Below are 21,986 nucleotides of genomic sequence, written 5' to 3' on the forward strand. Positions count from 1 at the left end.
CTCAGCCAGCGCCGGAAGAGGCGGCGGCGGGACGCGGCGGCGCGGGCTCCGCCATGGCCGAGTGCTCCGGCCTCCAGTTCGTCAGTCCTTACGCCTTCGAGGCCATGCAGAAGGTGGACGTGGTGCGCCTGGCCGCGCTGAGCGACCCCGAGCTGCGGTTGCTGCTGCCCTGCCTGGTGCGCATGGCTCTCTGCGCCCCCGCCGACCAGAGCCAGAGCTGGGCACAGGACAAGAAGCTGATCCTGCGGCTCCTCTCAGGGGTGGAGGCGGTCAACTCCATCGTGGCTTTGCTGTCCGTGGACTTCCACGCCCTGGAGCAGGACGCCAGCAAAGAGCAGCAGCTCCGGTAACGCAGACTAACGGGGGTTGTGTGGTGAAAGCCGCCGTGTGGCGCTTCTGTTCCAGCTCGTCTGTTAGAGCTGTTGGGGTGCCGGCCCGACCCGGCCCTTCGCGTTAGTGTACTGTGGTAATCTCGTAGGAAATACACAGTTTTTGACAGAGCAACAGACAAGGAGCTGGGTTTGGGTTTGGCTATCTGGGGAATCTCCTTCCCCCAAGCCCACGGTGTCTGGGGGAGTGTGATACCCCTGGGAGGAGCCGCCCGTGAGAGAGCGGGTGGGAGAGTGGCTGGCAGACGGCACAAGGTGAAGAGATGGATCAGGTGGGTGTATTGTCTTGACGGTGCTGCTGGAGAACAGAGACCCTTGACATCTGGATAATTTACCAGTACAGCCAGGGCAGTGATTGTTCCCGTGTACTGGGCACTGGTGAGGCTGCACTTTGAGGGCTACACACTTGAAAAGATGCGTGTTCAAAGCTGGGGAAGGGTCTGGAGCACAAGTATTCCTGTACCTGTACTTGGTTACATCACTCTTTCCTGGTTATTTGACGTGAGAGCAGAAATCCTTACAGAATTACTGTCTTCCTTTAACTGACACTATGTCTGTGTTTACAGAAACGTTTCATAATTGTTATATTGACTGTTAGGCACAAGCTGGGAGGAGGAAGTGGAGAAAGCATCTTGGTGTCTCAGCTTCAGCATGGGCTGACGCTGGAATTTGAGCACAGCGATTCACCTCGTCGCCTTCGTCTCGTCCTGAGCGAATTGCTGGCAATTATGAATAAGGTACATTTCTCCATCTCTGCACATTTGTGAGTTGTATGTCAGTGAACATGTACTTGGAGTAGGCTGATACACTGTCTGCTTCTGTTTCTGGTGCTGCTGGTGACTGTGAATGCACTTCTCCAGTTCTTACCTGCTTCACCAAGACTCAGAGTCTCAGACTGAATGAATAATGGGTTGTGATTTAACTCCTTATGAAGCTAGTTTCCTAGAGAAAGTCTTTCTTCCTCAGAACAGATGAGGGTAATCTTGTCTTAATAGGATACAGACTCTGTATATTCTGTAATACGCTATTCTCTAAATGTGGTTTTGTGCTGCATCAGTACAGTATATTAGCCATCATAGTTTTCTCTTTCCCATCCCTCCCTGCAGTGTTTAATTTTCCATGTGTAAATTTGCCATTAGAACTGTCAGTGAGCTGCTATTCTTCCTTCTGGAAAAAAATAATGACAGCAGCCATGATGAAGGATTTCCCCTAGTAAATATTTCTTACTCTAAACATTTTTCTTGCCTGTTCTGTGTTTATAGCTATATGTTTTTGACAGTTTTTCATGTATTCAATCTGCTGAATTTAAAGCCATAAAAGACTGGTAAGACAAACTGCTTCATAAAATCTGTTCAGTTATGATGAATAATGTCTTGTAGGTGTCAGAATCAAATGGTGAGTTTTTTCTCAAGTCTTCCGAGCTCTTCGAGAGTCCTGTTTATCTGGAGGAGGCAGCAGATGTTCTCTGCATTTTGCAAGCAGGTGTAGTATTCTGCACTTAGAGTGTTTTCTAACTTCTTACAAATGTGAAAAAAACAACTTTGGGAGCTCTTGTGACTGATTTAAGGTTAATCAAGGCTGTGTCTGGCTCATTGAAAGAAGAATAGAGCACAGATTGATTTGCTGTTCATTGATTTGAGCCTGTTATTTAAATGGATATTCAAAAGAAGGTTTTTCTTGTTTCATAGTGAAATGTGGTGATTTTTAAACCCTGTTTTTTATACAGAGCTGCCGTCACTGTTGCCAATAGTTGATGTGGCTGAAGCTCTGTTGCACGTTAAAAATGGAGCCTGGTTCCTCTGCCTTCTGGTGGCCAATGTCCCTGATAGCTTTAATGAGGGTGAGTTAGAGTTTCTTCTTGTCCACCTTACTTTTTGTAAAGATTTGAAGTGATTTCTAGCAATAGAGTTAATTCTGGGCCGAACCATGTTGTACATATTTGAACTGAAGAGTGTTTGGTCTGTGAAGTACAATTGGAATGCATCTGTACCTTGAGATGCTGCTGGGTTCCCATTCTCATCATGTTGATTCTCCCTGCATGCATGTTGCAGCTTTTCATCTGTAGGTTACTGTTCTAAAGGCTGACTCGGGCAGTGAAGGGCTGGAACTATAAACCTGGTCTAACTTTGCCAGTAGTTCTTAAACATGAGGTGAAACATCTGCACTGATAGTGCCTGTTCAGCATCCCTTACCTTGCAGTAAGCTTTTGGTCTCCAGGGCTGCCAGATGCACAGGTTCCATTAGACAGAGTATGAGTAGTAATTGGGTGATGCATAAATCTTTAATGACTCTGTAATTTCTCTGAGGAGAGACCGTTTTCTCATTGTGGCTATATAGTATAGATCACAAGTTCATGCCCAGACAAGGCCCAGCTAATACATCCCGGTGAGCTCAGCTCTGTGTGTTTATGTTTATGTGGCTTTCTGTTAGAAAAGCCAAATCTACTTACACCTCCTGTGGGATGTTTAGTCTGCAGAGGTTTGATTAAGAATGGTGAACGACAGGATGAGGAAAGTGTTGGAGGCCGTCGGAGAACAGAAGCCCTTCGCCACCTGTGTAAAATGAACCCTTCCCAAGCTCTCAGGGTCCGAGGCATGGTGGTAAGGTGGCGTTAGTCTGTCCTGAGAATTGTAATTGTCACCCTTGTTGGAGCTTTAAAAACAAAAAATATGATTAAGCCTGAGCATTTTACCTAGGTGGAAGAGTGTCATCTACCAGGTCTCGGTGTGGCTTTGACCTTGGATCACACTAAAAATGAATCTTCAGATGATGGAGTGAGTGACCTGGTGTGTTTTGTGAGTGGTTTGCTACTTGGGACAAATGCAAAGGTTCGAACTTGGTTTGGAACTTTTATCAGAAATGGCCAACAGGTATGAAAATCTTGGAATACTCTGCTTTAAAGAAAGTGTCCTTACAGCTGCCTGTAACTCCTCTCTATGTGGGCACCCGTATTTGTCTGAATGCACATCAATACTGTTGCATGTCTTGGAGCAACCTTTAGAAGGCAATCTCTTCTAATGAGATCATAAGGTCTATGAGGACTGTTCCTGAAGACACCTCTTTGGTCTTTCCTGTGAGATTTTTTGCATGGAAATGAGGGAATATTGTGTCTATTACCTGATAAATGTGTTCATCCTCAGTGTTCACAATAGGAAGTTGTGGCTCAACTTGCTTAGTTAGTTGAGTTAGTAAAAGCTTGTATTTTTATCTAATAAGCTATTTTAATATGATCATGTGTTGTCTGTTGCCCTGATACTGAAGACTGTATTTAAAAGAGGTTTCTCTTCCCACCCCTTTTTTCCCTTTGACTTCATTGTTGTGGCAGCTCTTATGTAATATGTTGTTTGATGAGATGAGTTTGACATTGTTGTTCTCATCTTTTAACCTCTTACACAGAGAAAAAGAGATAATATCAGTTCTGTGCTTTGGCAAATGAGGAGGCAGCTGCTCCTGGAGCTCATGGGAATCCTTCCCACGGTTCGCAGCACACACATTGTTGAAGAAGCAGATGTTGATATGGAGCCAAATGTGTCTGTGTATTCAGGACTGAAGGAAGAGCATGTCGTGAAAGCCAGCGCATTGTTACGTCTCTATTGTGCTTTGATGGGAATTGCTGGGCTGAAGTAATGCATGTTTTAATGCCCTCTGTGTTTTTATTCACTGTTTGTCCATTTAAGCAGAGATTGGACGCTTCTAACATGAGCTGTCTCTTAATGCCATTATGTCCTTGAAACAGTCCTGGCAGCACTCACCAGTTCTAGAACTAGAGGAGGCTCTTCTCATGGGCTGAGGGCTGGAGCTGCCAGTTAAATGAGGTGTCTTTATAGTGCAGAGAGCAAATATGTACTACCAAGATCTATGGACACACATATATTAGTTACTTTCTAGTACTGTTCTCAGCAAGAAGGTTTTTTCATTCTAATGGTAAAGATCTGTTTATCAACTTTGCTGATTTAAACAAAATCTACAGTAACGCAAGAAACGTGGCTCTAATGCTGCAAAATCAATTCTACTGACTTGTTAAAAGAAGTCAAGAAAAAGCAGCTGAAAGCTCTTTGCTCATGTGCTCCATGAGTTTAGAATTTCTGTTCCTCTGCTTTTACTTTTTAGAGTGCACTAATGTATCATCTTCATGTGGTGTTAGTTTAAATTTAGGTATTTTGTACTAACAGGCAAAGGTGATATCCTGGGGAAGTTTTCTCACTGTTGTTATCTCTTTATAGAGATTTTTACGTCTTTAAGTTAAAAGAGAATTGCCACTTAATCTTGATACTCATTTGTTGGTGGCAACTTGATAAATGAAGTAACAGAGAAAACTTAATCTTTAACCATTGTGATGAGATTGGAGATCTCTTCCCTTTCAAATTATCAGCGTGGGTTTTGTCTTTTTTCTGTCCTGTCCAGGCCAACTGATGAAGAGGCTGAGCAGCTACTGCAGCTGATGACCAGTCGGCCACCTGCAACTCCAGCTGGTGTTCGCTTTGTGTCCCTTTCCTTTTGTATGCTTCTGGCCTTCTCCACTCTGGTCAGGTACCTCTCAATAAAGTAGGACCTTTGTAGAGATATTACTGTTTTAGCACTGTTAAGGCATTAATGACCTCCCCAGAGCTGCATGGTTTTTCTCTCCCAATTCTTTATACAAATCTCAGATGGAAGGGATTTGTCTCACGCTGCAGTGAGTGAGTTGATGTTCCACTCTGCACTCTGCTCTCCCTCTTGTTTATAGCAAGTCTTATGAGAGGGAAATGTTGGCGTTAGCTTGGTTTGGAATGATTTTAGAAGGCTCAAGTAGGCCTTACTAGTTCACTTCTCCACTGAATGAGTTTATATCTAAGTGCTTAAGAGGGAGTGTTCAAAAGAGCAGCAGTGTAGATATTTCATGGATGTAGCTTTTTGTTGTGTACACTCCAGAGGAAATTGCCTGGCAATTGGCTTGAGGTTTGTGCTACATATCAGTGCTGATCAGCTGATGGGTGCTAAAATGAAAGGGACAAAGTGTGCTCTGGCATCAGATTCCTCAAATGTAGACTTTTCTGTTAGGAATTGTTAATAAAACTAGTAGTAGTTCCTGGGAAAAGGATCTTTTACGGAGTTTCTTTGTGCAGCACCCCGGAACAGGAGCAGCTCATGGTCATGTGGCTTAGTTGGATGATAAAGGAAGAAGCTTACTTTGAAAGGTGAGTGCAACCTCCTTTTGTTTTTAATGATTCCAGTAATCTCACATTTACTTATGTCCTATTGGAAATTAACTCTTCCTCTTTCTTATCATTAGCATTTCTGGTGTGTCTGCTTCTTTTGGAGAGATGCTGCTCTTGGTAGCCATGTATTTCCATAGTAATCAGCTCAGTGCTATCATTGATTTGGTCTGCTCCACTTTGGGAATGAAGGTATATCCTAAACTGTTTCTAGAACATGTATTTGTCTCAGTTAAAATTAACTTTTTACTGTGTATTTATACTCTTTTCTTTTTGCTAATATACTGAAAGCAAATGTAAAGTAAAATAAGAGGTAACTAAATTAGTTCCTCTATAAAAATAACGAACAATGATAGAATGATATGATAAAGTGTCTTCTCAAAGTGATGACATGTTGAAATCGTTTGCAAGAGATGAGCTTTTTTCCAGCACTCATGGAAGTAGGTCTTCCAAACTGAGCTGCAGACACTTAAAATAGTTTAGAGAAGTGTTTCTGTATGCAGTAACTAACTTCTGAGAATTACTGAGGGAGACTTGCCTTCAGTTTTGGTGAAACAATGTCTCAGCAAATGTAAAAGGCAGCACCTACTAGGTAGATAGTTTTTAGGATAAAAAATGGATTGATGAGCTCGTGACAATTGAAAACATTTTTAGTTTACATTTGAAGTAGAGGTATGAATGTTTTCCTGGTATCCCAGTGAAGACAAGTTTAGAAAGGTTAAAAGTTAACAGTTTATAAAATAAATTTGCAGTATGTATTTGTTAGAAAGCTAAAACTTAAAATTACAAGTACTTTGTTATTCGTTTCAGATTGTTATTAAGCCCAGCTCACTCAGCAGAATGAAGACAATCTTCACACAGGAGATTTTCACTGAACAGGTATTTTAAGCCTAGGTCTTATTTATTTTCCTTCTTTATTTTTTCCCCTCTTTTTTCTTTCTTCTGTAATCACTTTATTTTGACCTACAAGAAGAATCCAAGCCTTGCTGGTACTGAAGAACCTTGTCTCTTTCTTTTTGTACTCTGATATGATTGTACTTATTCAATACTTTGCTTTTTTAAATAATGGGGAAGAAGAGGAGAAAAATTATCCCCTAGGACATTATTTTTTGCAGTAGCAGGAAACCATTCACCAAGTTTTACACATACTGTATGAAACTACAACAACCAAAACCAAGCAAATGCCAGAAAGAGTGTAGCTGTGTGACACTGTCATCTTATGCTTATGCATTATGATAAGAGGAATATTTGTGATATTTTTCTTGTTAATTGTAACTTTCCTTTAGGTTGTTACAGCCCATGCAGTTCGTGTGCCTGTTACAGGCAATCTCAGTGCCAACATCACTGGCTTTTTACCTATTCACTGCATTTACCAGCTTTTAAAAAGCCGCTCATTCACCAAGCACAAAGTGTCCATTAAGGTATGACCCTCTTTCTATTTCTGTTGATAATTTTGAATGTTGACTAGGTTTTGCAGGCTGTTTTTTTGGTTGAATTGTAGGAACAGAGTTCATGATGAATTGTATATCCTATGACCATGTAATTTAAGAAGGATCTGTGTATTTAGTGACTGTACCCAGTTTTATCTCCGTAAATGCAGAGACTACATCTTAGTGAAGTTAATAAGAAAGTTATCTCTCCCTCCCTATCTGTTCTTACTAGAATCATAGTCAGGATGATATTTCCAGATGGGATAAGTTTTATTGGTGGGTCTGTACAGAGCATGGTCCAGGATGTACAGTTTATGACCAAGCCTGGCTCAGAGCTGGTATTAGACTTTCAAAGCCTCATTCAGTTACATTTTTTGTAACTAGTTAAATGGGAATGAACTTGCAAACAAACAAAATTGCCCTCCAGCTTTTGAAAGGGAACATGCAATGTCATGGTTTGTTCTAGGACTGGATCTATCGGCAGCTCTGTGAAACAACCACTCCACTCCATCCTCAGTTGCTTCCTCTCATTGATGTCTACATTAACTCAATCCTTACTCCTGCATCTAAATCCAACCCGGAGGCCACAAATCAGCCTGTCACAGAACAGGAGATACTGAATGTTTTTCAAGGACTCTCAGGGGTAAATTATTTGCTTGTTTCTTTCGTGTACTTTCATGTGAGTATAGAGTTCACTGTTTTGTGTATCTGCTTGATGCAGGTTCCAGAAATTGCCTCACTTTTCATCTTTAATGCCTGTATTGTGAACTGCCTTCTGCTACAGTGATAATCTGTGTTTTGAATTGAATCGTGGTGGTTCTACTCAGATATTTAGGAGCATTGCTGTCTGTCCTGCTTTTGCCCTTTTCCTTGGGAACTTGCTGACTTAACGCTGTTAAAAATGCAATGAAAAGCAATTAATGAGTTGAAAAATGGAGGTTTTTGTGTTGGATTTGTATCATTTTTGTACCAACTTGATATTGTTAGATAAAACAATTAACTGAGGCATTCCAGCTGGTTTTGAAAGATGCATTTTAATTTTGCTAGAAGTATGAGAATGGTCACTTGGACACGTGTAGAATGTGTGGCAAGCATTGAAATCTGGGATTACTCCTTATTAGTGCAACTTTCAGCTTGGACCTCATATGGCTTCATATTTTTAAACAGGGCTTACTGCCATATCTTTCTTCATATTTGCAGGTAAACTACATTTTTATTGCCAAGAATTGGAACTTTAAAATGACCTTTGTGTATGGTTTTATGTACAGGGAGAAAATACTCGTCTTACCCAACGCTACAGCATCACAACACAGCTGCTTGTCCTCTACTATGTCCTGTCATATGAAGAAGCACTTCTGGCAAACACCAAGATATTAGGTGAGTGATATAATGTGTGAGTGCATCTGGAAACAGATCAACTGAAAATTCAATGCAAAGAGAGGATTTCTTTCCTTAAACCCAAGTTCGTGTTGCCATCAGATTCAAGCACAGCATAAAAAGTTCAGATTCTAATAGCAAATACAGTATTGCTGTAGGAATTCAGGAGATGAAGTTTCTCCTAAAACTGTGTAGTTGATTGGTTTGTTTTCCAGATGAAAAAAGGTCTAAACTAGCTAAAAAGTTACCAGAAATGTTTATGAGCATCTAATAAAGACAGCAACAGTTAAAGACTTCTTAGTTACATCAGATCTCCATTTATTCAGATGTCCTCGGAACTCACACACACATTTCTTTGCTTTGGCAATTTTCTAGTTGACAATACTGGATGATCCCTTTTTACTTCTAAAATTGAGACTTTAAATCAATTCTGAATGAAGGTTGTGTAGTTTATTGACTAGTTCAATTTCAGCGAAAACACAATGTTTCTATCTGGTGGGTGTTTTTACCTGCCTGTTTCAGGGTGCAAAACTCCAGCATTCAACAGCTATTTGCTTCGTGCTATTCAAGGAAGACAGACATGCTCTAAAATCAATTACACTTCTTCCTGCATTTATAACCAACCTCCACCTCACTACAGGATGTTGTGTATGCCAGCAGTTTGAATTCCATGTACTAACTGATAACCCTGGGTTTTTTAAGAGAGTACAGATTTGAGCTGTGATCTGAAAACTGCTTGGACTTGGTCAAAGACCTCATGGATATCTTGCAAACAAAGCTAAATGCCAGGAAAACCCTTACATGGAAATCTTCACAGAAATGGTTTCCCAAAGAGCTTAACTGAACACTTTAATGGGAGTGAGATGTATTATTTGAGATTTTGTCTATTTAATCTGGATTATATAGACAGGTGCTTTAGATTTTCCTTGTGGATTCAGTTGAGGCAGTAATGTTTTCCAGCTCCTAACTATTATGTTTGGTTTCTTGTCCTGTTCCCTTACAGCTGCCATGCAGAAAAAGCCCAAGTCTTACTCTTCAGCATTAATGGATCAGATTCCAATCAAGTACCTCATCCGACAGGCACAAGGGCTGCAGCAGGAACTGGGAGGTATATCTGTGTGTGAAAGTCTAATGTGCAAAGAAGGAAGGCTTCCAGCTCCTCATTGTTTCCCAGTGTGCCTTCCTTTCTCTTTCTTTTAAAATCTGTCAGTAGTATCTATATGTTTGAAAAGTAATAGTGAAAGTTTGAGGAAGGCAGTTCATTTTAGAGTAGGTCTTCCCTACTTAGGTCTTAGAGTAGAAATTGCCTGAGAATTATTAATTAAAGGTGAGTCCTCCCAGCTTTCTAAAAGGTAGCTTTTCCTTTCTGTTGGAGTTAAGAGGATCAGGCTATAGACTTGCAAACTCATTGAACTTCCTGGCAGTTAAGGTCTGTTGTTGAAGTGATAGGCACAAATGTGTTCAAGTGAAAGTTGTAGCTACTCAAATCTGAGCTATGTACTCTCTTAATGCCCCTAAAGGCTTGCATTCTGCACTGCTACGCCTTCTTGCAACTAACTATCCACACCTCTGCATCGTGGAAGACTGGATCTGTGAGGAACAGATCACAGGCACTGATGCCTTACTGAGGAGGATGCTTCTTACAAACATTGCGAAGAATCACTCTCCCAAACAGCTCCAAGAAGGTAACTGACTTCATGTGAAGTAAACAGCGTTCCTTCCACATTGCTTGCAATAGAGTGGATTTGGAAACGTGTTGCCATTTAATTCCTTTGATCGTGCTGCATTTGTGTGGTGAAACTGTTCTGCTGCCAAGTCAGAAAAATGTCAGAAGTCCAGTTTTTACCAAGATCTTACTGTCTTTATTTTGTAGCATTTTCCATGCTGCCTGGAAATCACACCCAGCTGATGCAGATCCTGGAACATTTAACACTTCTGTCAGCTGGTGAATTGATCCCGTATGCGGAAGTATTGACATCAAACATGAACCGCCTGCTGAATGCCGGCGTCCCTCGGAGGATTCTTCAGACTGTCAACAAACTTTGGATGGTTCTTAACACTGTGATGCCAAGAAGGTAGGCTCAAAATGCTGTTTGTTGCCACTTCCTGTTTCAAAAAGAATGCCACTGTGCCTTTGTCTGGGAAACTGGAGGTTGTGACTGAACAGAATGTCACAGAGTTGTGTTCCTTTTTGCTTTGTTGAAATGTTTAACCTTTGCATTTGAAAGGAAGAAAATTCTTGTTCTGGGGGAAAGGGAGTCACCAGTTTGCTTAAAATGCTGCGTTATGATTTTATAGTGTGTGTTGTTTTTGAGAAGTTACTGATGGAACACAAGCTCCCTCCAGTCAGACCATGGCTTTTCTGAGGTTGTGGGTGCTCTGTTGCAGTGCAAACAGTTTGATTGCTGTAATTGCAGTTAATGTGAGTTCACTATGTCTTGGTTAACTTCACAGGCTGCAAATGCATGGGGGTTTTGCTCCTTGATAGGCCTAGAAAAAAATACAGCCAATTGAGATGAGGGAGCGTCCAGATACTGATGTGATCCTTATTCTCTCATCCATGAATGAAAAAAATTCTAAAGATAATCTCATTTTAGGTTGTGGGTGATGACTGTTAATGCTCTGCAGCCTTCAGTAAAAACAATCCGGCAGCAGAAGTACACCCAGAATGATCTGATGATTGATCCTTTGATTGTACTGAGATGTGACCAGAGAGTTCATAGGTAAGCACCTCCCTCCTGATTTTTTATGTCCTATGGTACTTACATTGATATGTAGTGAATGCTAACCATAAAAGTGTCTCACAGGAAACTTACAAAAGCTTTCTGCACTTCAAAACATATTTTCAAGCTAATGATATGAGCTTCTAACTTCCATCTTTTTTGTATTAAGCTTGTTGATGTGAGGACTGAGCTGTCTGTGTTGCTTCAGCATGTCATACTGTCCAGCCAGTGTTGTGCCGGACACCCTTACACCCAGTTCTGTTTTTGGAAACTTGGGGATTTGTACATAGATCATCCATTTTGGATTAGTGGGTGTGAATTTGTTCCAAACAGACATTGCAGCATGCTTAAAATGGCTGCTGCCACATGGTGGTGGTGGTGGTTGAGGTTGTAGCTGTATCATCCTTCTGCTGCACACTGTCTTTTGCCATCCCTCATGGGCCTGTAGGTATTCCATCTTTTTAGGTAAACAGGCTCAGCCAGCGTGTGCTTGATGGGTATAACAAAGGTAGATTTGCTTAATTTACCAAGGAAATCTTTTAGTGGTACTTAGAATTTAGTTCCTCTAGATGTCAGTGGTGACAGAGGATATGTATTGCAGCTTTATGGCTCTGATGCAGAAGAATAAGCTGAGAATTTAAGTAGTAAAAATTACCGTAACAGATAGCAACGGACCAACTTTTTAGGAAGAATATGAAATGGAAACAATAAATCAGAATTGGAAATGGTAACTTTTTTCATAGCAATGAGGCAATTTGCATCTGTTACTCTAGAAAGATATGGTTAATCATTTAAAATGTAGTTTAGCCTCCAGCCTAATTGCTGTGTATTCTTTTCCATGTTTCCTATCAGTTGTGGTTTATTTCCCCCTCTTTTTTATTATCCTTTTGTTCGTAATAAATGGCTAATAGTCAGCTTGATTTGTTCTTCATGTCCTTGTTTGTATGCATCTGTCTCTCCTTGCCTTTTAGCAGTGAGCCCTGAATACAATTTTCATTTGAGTTGCCACAACTCTGCTAGATTTCAAGTTTCTGTTGGTGACATCTTTAATCCCCAGCCCGTAGGGGAAATATTTATATGTATGCCCCTTCAGCCTTGGGTGCAGATTGAAAATCCTACATTTCCAAAACTATTAGGGAGATTTACAAACCAATGTGATTTGGAAAGTGTCGTGTTAGTATTGTGGAATCAATTCAGAGCTTGTCTGCCTCACTTTTCCCTATTGTTCAGAGAATTGTTTTTCCTTAATTCATGAACAAATGACCCATCTTGGGTTTCCTTTGTTCATCAGAAATTAGTCTCTTCAGTACTTCCTTGTTTTTGCAGAGTATATGCATACATGTGTGTGCATGAGAGAAGCATGACTGAATGGCAAGGCAGCAGAGGGGATTGTGACCTTTAGCTCTGTTAGGGAAAACAACTTTATTGTGAACCAACCATGACCAAGTGAGCATTTGAGGACTGCTTTTAATTGGTTCATATTATTACTGTCTTCTCGTTCTGCCTACTGAAATGCCTTTTTTTCATCATGTTCTCCTATATCAGGAGTCCTCCTCTGATGGATATAAATTTGCACATGTTGAATGGCTATCTTCTTGCTTCAAAAGCTTACCTCAACTCTCACCTGAAAGAAACAGCAGAGCAGGACATCAGGCCATCACAAAACAATGCAATGGGTCCAGAGGCCCCAGAAGTTACAAGGGAAGAGTTAAAAAATGCATTGCTGGCTGCTCAGGTAAGGGGGAGAGAAATGGATGTTAAATGAGTGAGGAAAGGCAATGATAGAACAGAAATACAGTAACAAATAATTAAAAAGGAGACGTTTTAATTATTTGTTACTGATTTTTTAAATTCTTCTATAGGATTTGTGATTCTTAAACTGAGAGGTTTTTTTATTCTATCAACAGTAAAATCTACAGCTAGAACTTCTAGCCACTTGAAAGTCGTCTGTTTCTTAAACATGTTTGATTGATTTGATTTCACTGGGGTTTCTAATGCATGTTCTGTTGGTTATTTTCTTCACAGGACAGTGCTGCTGTGCAGATTCTTCTAGAAATATGTTTACCTACAGAAGAAGAGAAAGACCAGAACAGTAATACCCACAGTTTGCTAAAGAGTGTTGTTCATGGTACCACAGACTCTGTCCCTAAGAGTCCTGAACCCGAAGAAGAAGATAGCTTGTTGTGTAATCTTCGAGAGGTCCAGTGTCTGATCTGCTGTCTGCTGCATCAGATGTATATAGCTGATCCCAACATAGTCAAACTAGTTCATTTCCAGGTTTGCTTTGCACTATTTTAGTTTTTTCGTGGTTTCTCTGATTAAGAAAGAGACAAGTGAAGTCATCAAAGGATATTGAGTGCTGTTGTGTTCCTCAGAAATGATAATGGCCCACTTTTCTGCTTCCTGTCTGGACAGATTTGTAGTACCTACATTTCCTCCATATTTCAGTGCTTGAACTCTGTGTTGTAGCTGAGAAGGGTGCACCTAAACTATACCTCTTCCTCATCATTAAACACACACTTTGTTTGTGCCTCTGCCCGTTCTTATACCAAAATAGTTTGTCCATTCTAAGCCAAGAGAAACTGGCTTAATCATCTGATAGTTACTTGTTCTGTACTTTTTGTGGGTTACATTTTCCTGGCTATGTTTTTAAATTAGTAAATCCTTTATTCAAAACTCTAATTTGGCTTGAAGTGTAAACATGGGGATAATTAAGTGATTGAGACCCTGGGTTTGTCACCCAGCCTTCCTTGTGGTGCGCTGGGATATGAGCCTGTTGCTCATAATTCTGAACAAGAGACTTGCAAGTACATTTGGTTTGAAAAAAGCATTAATACACATCCAATTTTAATAATTAAATCCTCCTAATTGAAGCAGAAGTTTTACAACACCTCTGTTGTGTGTGTTTTCTTAATCACAGGGTTATCCATGTGAACTTCTGGCACTGACAGTGGCGGGGATTCCATCCATGCACATCTGTCTGGATTTCATACCAGAGCTCATTGCCCAGCCTGAACTTGAAAAACAGGTACTGTACAGTCATCCAGTTTGACAATCACTGTAAGTAGTTAACCCTGATGAAGGATTGATTAAGGGGAGAAAATAAAAGGATCACTAAAAAAGTCCTGTTTTAACTTGCTTGGGATATTAAGGTAAATCCCTTTCAAACAGCAGTTGTGACAACTCCTCTAACACACCTCTGTACATTGGTTCAGGAAAAAAACTCATGAATTTCAACATTGCCTTCAAGAACATGAAAAAAAAAGCACTTTCCTGTTGTGACTTTCATTTATTTTTTTTACATTGAGTATAAATCAGATGGCAAAACTTTTGCCTACTTGTTTTTTATCTGATACTTTAAAAGTACAGGAACTTCTGTGAAGATTTACATTTTACATTGCAAAGATGCTCTGTACAACAATACATTTTATTCATTCTCATGAAAAGTTTGACTACTAAGTCTTTTTCCAGGCAATATTACTACTGTTTCCTGAAACAAACTTGGGACCAGACTATAAGGTGTAAATTTCTAAATCAATTCAAATTTCACCTTTGCCAGTTGTCATACCAGTTCTTTAACTGGTCTAACTGCAAGAGCAAGGGCTGCTAGAATGACATGTGCAGCTTTCCTCAGAAGTTTAGGTATTTGAATCTGAAGAGTGGTGGTTTCTTCTCACTACAGGCTCAGCAGTTTGATTTTTGTTTCACCAATACTTTTGAGGGTCTTCTTATGATGATTATGACCACTCATGGCAAATACTCATGTATAATTGCTTTTAAAAACAGTTTGTAGGCCCTGGTTTAGTACACTCTGACAAGGGGAGATTACATATTTGGCTAGTTGTAGGTAACTGGAATTTGTTGGGCTAAAGATTTCTCTGTTTTCTATATGAAGCCAACTTTGTAGTTGCTCTTATTGAATCCCACTCAAATATTAAGTTACTACTGATGAGAGGACACTCAATGAAAGTCAAAACTAGAACACGTCAGACCTTAAACAGCTTTTACAAGTATTACACTGCAAATTGTGTGTTGCTTTGTTGCTCATGGTTATTGTTTGTGTGGAGGGGTTGAAGCACTAATGCTGGTCCTTTGATTAATGTTTAATATTTGTGGCTATTTTTTTCTTACCATTAACAGAAAAAAAAATGACAATATCTTGGCAAACAGAATATTTACGGACTCATAGGTTACGTGAAGAGCTTTGGATAGAAAGTGCAAAGCAATCTGTAACTTTACTGCTTGTTCCCCTTTTGTCTACTTAACAGATATTTGCCATCCAGTTACTTTCATTTCTGTGTATCCAGTATGCACTACCTAAATCTCTCAGCGTGGCTCGTTTAGCTATCAATGTGATGGGAACCCTACTCACAGGTGAGCACTCCAGCACCCTAAAAACATTAGTGTGCAAATTCAAAGTATTTGTCTAGGTTGAATACAGTTGTGGCTAAATGCTACTGTGTTAATTATGAATGTAAAAATAACAAATCTTGACTGGAATTATATAATAGTTCCTTCTAATTTAACCATTTCCTTTTCCTTGATAGTTTTAACCCAGTCGAAGCGCTATACCTTTTTTATGCCGACTCTGCCTTGTTTGGTGTCATTCTGTCAAGCCTTTCCTCCTTTGTATGAGGATATTATGTCTCTGCTGATACAAATAGGACAAGTTTGTGCCTCAGATGTTGCTACACAGACAAGAGACTTTGACCCAATTATTACACGTAAGTAAAATATATTCAAAAGTAATGGCATGGTCCCAGGGAGAAAATGTTGTCAATGCTTCCAAAGTTTGAGTGCAGTATGAATTTACTGCTGTTGTAAAGGAACAGGGATATGTGGATTTACTGGGTTGAAAGAGAGAGTTTAAAGGGGCTCAAAAGGGACGTTTCAGGCCCTCAGCTGAGGCATAATGGCCACACAAATCTTCCTTAAGCTGTTGGAAGTGCAAAGTCAAATGAGCTACATGAAGTCTTACACATGACACAGCATGGTTGGATAAATATACAGTGATTGTGTGAACATGGATTAACTGTTTAAGTGTATCAGTTGATCTTGAGCATATTTTTGTGTCTTTTTTTCTGTCTAAAGACAAATGCTCTGTTCTTGTGATACAAGGTTCCCAGATGCCAGGGTATTATTAAAAGAGGATATATAAAAAAACACAAAGGAGTCAGACATGCATAAATGAAAGAGAAAAGTTGCAGAGTCTCTAGAAAGAATCTGTGAAGTTAAGCCTGGTGCATGAAATAGTGGTGGCTCCGATTTGCAATTTCATGGCATACATGTTTGTGTTATAGGTGTAAGATAACAGGGTGTTTTAAAGTCTTTATTTAGATGTACTTTACTGCTGCTCCTTAATTTTCTAGGTCTTCAGCAACTAAAGGAGAAGCCATATGAAGTGTCAGCACTTTGTAAAGATTCATCTAACAAAAGTTGTTCAAGGGACATAGCAAGCACAGACCCCGATGTTCGGTTATGCCAGTGTGTTGAGAATACCATCATCCAAATAATTAACATGAGCGTTAGTGGAGTTTAGGGAAAACACAAATGGAATTGTACTGGAGCTAGTTCCATGGTGCCTACATTTGGAGGAAGGTGACAAGTGGACTGAGGAAGTGGAGCACAAGAAGTCCATGTTTTTCATTCATGCAATTCAGTTATGGCTGAAAAGAAAAAGAATTCTATAAGGAGGTTGATGTTGCTTCCAGTGAGAACTTGTGAGGCTGATGAGGTCGGTAAATAATTTCCAGTGAAACCAAGTGTAATTTTTTCAGCCTCGTTTGGTTTCTGAAGTGTTAGAGCAACACATCTGAAAGGATTTTATAACACTCTGAAAAGTGATTACGTACTTTATTGAGCAAACAGGAGAGAGATGGGGGAATAAAATTTGAGACTGAAGTGCTTAGCTGAAGTTAAATGAACTGCTACTCTTCGAGAGCCATGCAGAGCAAGAAGAAATGAAATACTCCAAGGAAGACTTGAAAAAGTGGTATAAATGACTTGTATCATCATGTTACACTCTAAAAAAAAAAAGCTTTAACTTTTTTTGTCTTTTATATTTCAAAACATTGGTCAAATTTTTGGTTCATGAGATCAAGAACTTCATTTAAAGATCAACCAGCCTTCATTAAGAGTTCAAAACTAGTCTGAAAATGTCTTTGCAAATCAGTACTACAAGATGAGCTGTAGAAATGTGATTTTTAAAGAACATATATTTTTACTGCAGCTCAGGTGGTTTAGTATTTTTTAATATCACTTTGTTTAAAAGAGAAAGGCTTCAAGAAGTAAGTGCAAAGTATTTAAAGCTATCATCAGGTTAAGATTGAAAAAAAAAATACAAGATGACTGTGGGAGAAGTTTAATTTCCCTTTAATGAAAGGAATTCAGCCATACCAAAATGGTTACCTGCAGCTTGGTGGACAGGAAGGCTTGAATGTTTGTGCTTCATGCATGAAGTTGTTTCTCTCATATACAAAAGCTGCAGGATTTAGCCTCAATGGCTGTGTTCTGAGGCATTGCAGAAGAGGGTGTGTGGTGCAATATTTGGGAGTTTTGTGAAGATTGCACAAGCTCTTACATGAGGTACTACATGCTTTGGCAGCAGAGAAAGAAAGTTACGTTTTGGCTGTTGTGACAGAACTGAGTGTAGTACTTCAACACACTTGAATTGCTAAACTTGTCAATCCCCCACTTACTTTTTCTTAATGGTCAGCAACCAGGGTACTTAAATAAATAATTTACCATTAAGAACAGTTTATGTTCCAGAAGTAATGGTCTGTTTTTCAAATGTGGCCTTGGGAAGGTCTTGCATAACTTGTCTTCTGCCTTTGTTGTACAGCAGTGTAGGATGGTTTTTACTAAATTGCCAGACACACTGGGCTTTTCATTCCAGGTTTACCAGTGTGCTGTAACCATCCCATAACACCATCTGGCTACTCAGTGTATTTTTGTCATCTTGATGTAAAGTATGTAAATAAATGTATGTATTCGTGGGTATTTTTTTCCTCTGAGTGTAATTTTATGTGTTGCAGTGGTATGTAAATGGAAATACCCCAGTGTATCACGCCATAGGCACTCGTACTTTTGCTTTCAAGGGGAGTTGCCTGCGTTATTTTGTACCCAGTGTGACCGGAGGGAAGCTCCCTGGGGAGCAGAGGACATGGGGGCTTCTCCTCTGAGGGCTTTCCTGTGGTGTGATACCGAAAAGCCACTGACAACGGTAAACCATTACTCGCCTTCAGCTCCCAATGCAGTGTGAAAGCTGACAAGTGCGGTAAATTATAAAGAGATAGCTGAAGTGCTTCGCCATCGCTTCCCGCGCCCATCATCATCCGCGCCCATCATCCGCGCCCCTCAGCGCCCATCCGCGCGTGGTTGCCTCGCAACGGCTGCGCCTCGGCAGCCAACAACGCCCTCTGTGATTGGTTCTAGTAGCGAGGAGCTGGAAGGGCGCAAGCGGTCCAGTGTGCGGTTTGCTGATTGGCGGCTCAGGGTTCTTTCCTGTCAGCTGATTGGCGGCTCAGGGCTCTTTCCTGTCAGCTGATTGGCGGCGCTCCGGTGGCGGGAAGGACGGCTGCTGAATGGGGCCGCGGGCCGCTGAGGTGAGCGGTGGCGGGGCGGAGCGCGGCTGTGAGGGCACCGCGCTGGCAGCGGCAGGGAAGTGACTGCGGGGGCTCCTCTCCCTCTTAAAGACGGTAAAGGAAACGCCCAGGTGGAGGCTGAGGCGGGGCGACACGCATGGGAGGATGACAGCAGCTTCCTCAGCGCTCCCTGCCCTGGGCCGCATAGGAGCAAAGGAGCTCTCATCAGCTACGAGTGGGGTCAAGGGGGCGTCGGGATTTCTCTGGCGAGCGGCCCCGGGCCTCCCAGAGGCGTTCCTGGCCGGGAGGAGGGTCCCTCCTGTTCCCGGTATCCCGGGCAGTTAGCAATCTCTGTTTCGTTTTACTAGGATTTCGTTTTCCTGCTGGGAAAGTTGATGATGAAGCTGAGACACGCCATACGTTGGTGGTTTTTGGATGCATATGTTCACTCATTAAGTCAGATGAGGGCACAGGGTAGAGAATCGATTTTTCACAGGGAATCTGCCAGTTTAAAGTTTCCCTTTTGTAGATACTGAAAAGCTACAAAGAAAAAAAATCCCCTCAGTGTCACTTAAAAATCCCATAGGAGTTTTTAAAAGCTGTTTATGCCTCTTCAGTATTTTTAACTCAAGAATTGTGTTATTTTAGCCTGATAGAAAAACAGACTTTCTTATATTATCCAGAGAGAAATGCAAGATAATACTCTCAGAATAGTAAAGTGGGTGATACTTCATTTTCCCCTGAATAATTACTGCTTTATTTGTGAAAGAAAAGTGTTAGATTTTAAATGTCTCATTTTTAAAGTCATTGTCCAGATTTATTTTCTCATTATTATAAAGTTAACAGAACAAACTACTGTTGCCTCCTGTGTCCTTGTAGCTTGTATTGTCTTGGAGTTCTAACTAATAGACTTCCACAATTGTAACACTGGCTATTTTTAGTTACTAAATATCCTAAAATAGTTTTCCTCCAGGGATTTGGGTTCTTATCCCAACAATGTTCAGTCTGAGAAATACAATCTGAAATGATGTGTGCAGTTCATTCATACTTTTGTTTTAATTGATGTCACTCATCGATGGCAACTTGCTTCCATTTGTAAAAAGGCCCAAGTCTGAACTGATGGTGTGTGGTATAAATTCCTAACTGCCATTTCTGGTCACGTCCTCAGCCGCTTCTCCCCCTTATCAGGTTAGCAGTTTCTGCTTGGTTTTGTTTGGTGCCATATGTTGTTTTATCTTTGGCCTGGTTGTTGGTATTGACTTGTTAATAGTATTTTTTATTGCAGTTCTAAACTTTTAAGTAAACCAGAGGAAGAAGTGGCAATGTCTTCTGATGTGTCAGAGTATACTATCGGGGGAGTGAAGATCGTATTCCCTTGCAAGGCTTACCCTTCACAACTTGCTATGATGAATGCTGTAAGAAGAATTTGTATTAACACTTGTTAAACAAATAGCTTATGGTTTTGGTACCTATCAGTGTTAGAAAATTAACACGTTAAATTTAGAGCCTTGTTGACCTGTTGTTATTATTAAAGGTGAATGTGGGGGAGAGGTTTTTGTTTTACAAGACAGCAGGTGTCCTGGTCTAATTTTAGAAGCTATTTCTAGCTTAACTAAAGGTATCCTGTTTTGGATTTTTTCCTATTGATTCTGGTTTTGTTCTTGTTATTCTCCTTAAAGATTGTTAAGGGCTTAAATAATGGGCAACACTGTTTGTTGGAGAGCCCTACAGGAAGCGGCAAAAGCTTGGCATTGCTTTGTTCTGCATTATCATGGCAGCAGTCTTTGTATGGTAAGTTGTCTTAGTGTCTGTCTGCCTAGTTTTTGCTATCAAACTGCAATTATAATGAATTATTGGTTTAGTTTGTCAGTCCTTAAAGATTTGGTTTCAAGGATCTAACCAGATTTTTGTCCACTGTTATTGCCTTATTGGCAACATAAACCAGTAATAGCCAGTAATACCGGCTGGATTTAGCAATCTGTTATTACAAGAGAATTATGTAACTGTTTCAACTTTGAAAGAGAATACTTGTGGATTACAGTTACACAGATTGAATTGGAAAAGAGGAGTATTTTTCATTGCTGTAAGTTGTTACAATTCTTCACTCTGCAGTTCCTCAAAGAGTGCTGGTGATAGCTTGGAAGAGACATAGGGTTTATAACTGCTACCTGAATAAGAGCTTTCATCTTAACTTTTTTAAAAGTCTAGTTCTTTTGAATAGTCTTGAGTAGTTTTTAATGGAAGACAAATGACTGTGCCCTTTAGAGAAAGCAGTGCTTACATCATCACGTGAAAAAGAAGACAGAAAGCCAGAGCCCTCACTGCCATGTCGCTGCACGTGTCATTCTCAATCTAAGAGCAACGAGGCTGCAACAAGTGTGAATCATGGTGCTTCTTGTTCTTTTAATAACTCTGAAGCAGGAAGCTCCACGAAACCTGGAGGCTCACTAACAAGCACAGGTAACTTCTTACACAGGCAGTTAAAAATCTGTTCTGGAAGTAAAATACATAGCCAATGATGTAAATAGTTTTGCTTTCAAGTCAGAGACTCTTTTTTTTTTTACCATTATAATAGCAGGGTACTACATAGTTTTGCCCTGCATAGAAATCTGTATGGAAATGATGGTTAATTGGTCTAGAAATGTCTAATACTATCTCCTACATGATATGTGTTTTTAATGAATTCTATTTTTAAAATGTTGCCCTTTATTCCTAGTAGTTGACACACCATTTATTTTTAATTACAGAATGTAAGGAAAATGAGACACTAGCTTCAAAACTGTCTGCCAAAAAAAGGTTATCTCAGTGTGACAAGGAGAATGATGATTTTCAAGTAGATAGGAAAAGAATTCGTCCTTTGGAGACTGAGCAGCAGGTGAGCAAATTTTATTGGCTGTAAAATAATCCATGCATAGCTCAACTAAGCTGTCAAATATCAATCAACATTTCAGAGAAGGGCGTGGAGAGTAGTTGATTCATGTCACAGTCATAGTTTAGACTGACAAGTTTTTGTTCATTTTTATTGTTACTTGTTACAAAGGAGTCTCTGTCCTAAATAACATCTTGTGTGTTTTAGACACCTAACATCCCCCAAAATGTATTTACCCTTGTTTGACCTGTAATGTTAAGCCAAGGTATGAGATTGTGGATTTGCAAATGCTCTTGTGAGTATGTATTATAAATACAAATAATACTATGAATGTATTAGTGTTCTGTTTTATCTCTGGCCTGATATGTGGAGTGCAGTTTTCATCTGCATCAGTGTTGGTACCACCTGACTTCGTACATA

At 40.2% G+C, this 21,986-nt stretch overlaps 2 protein-coding genes across 2 annotated transcripts in view; both read left to right on the forward strand.

Annotated features, from left to right (window-relative positions):
* The first annotated feature begins 23 nt into the window (after positions 1-23).
* On the forward strand, positions 24-18,106 carry INTS2 (integrator complex subunit 2). Its single transcript, XM_062012613.1, has 24 exons — positions 24-346; positions 988-1,126; positions 1,769-1,871; positions 2,116-2,229; positions 2,859-2,989; positions 3,086-3,259; positions 3,786-4,012; positions 4,794-4,919; positions 5,495-5,566; positions 5,662-5,776; positions 6,395-6,463; positions 6,871-7,005; positions 7,481-7,657; positions 8,283-8,391; positions 9,395-9,499; positions 9,912-10,076; positions 10,265-10,466; positions 10,989-11,114; positions 12,660-12,849; positions 13,140-13,391; positions 14,035-14,142; positions 15,383-15,488; positions 15,662-15,838; positions 16,484-18,106. Exons 1-24 carry the CDS (start codon positions 54-56, stop codon positions 16,651-16,653), a joined length of 3,585 nt encoding a protein of 1,194 aa, XP_061868597.1. The 5' UTR covers positions 24-53; the 3' UTR covers positions 16,654-18,106.
* Positions 18,107-18,774: 668 nt separating this feature from the next.
* BRIP1 (BRCA1 interacting helicase 1) overlaps positions 18,775-21,986 on the forward strand; it is a 103,465-nt gene continuing 100,253 nt past the window's right edge. Inside the window, exons 1-5 of the mRNA XM_062012408.1 lie at positions 18,775-18,811; positions 19,983-20,112; positions 20,377-20,488; positions 20,963-21,157; positions 21,445-21,572. Coding sequence (XP_061868392.1) covers positions 20,020-20,112; positions 20,377-20,488; positions 20,963-21,157; positions 21,445-21,572 — 528 coding nt within the window. The 5' untranslated portion in view covers positions 18,775-18,811; positions 19,983-20,019. The remainder of the gene's footprint in view (positions 18,812-19,982; positions 20,113-20,376; positions 20,489-20,962; positions 21,158-21,444; positions 21,573-21,986) is intronic.

The sequence above is a fragment of the Colius striatus genome, chromosome 20 (assembly GCF_028858725.1).
Source record: "Colius striatus isolate bColStr4 chromosome 20, bColStr4.1.hap1, whole genome shotgun sequence".
NCBI lineage: Eukaryota > Metazoa > Chordata > Aves > Coliiformes > Coliidae > Colius > Colius striatus.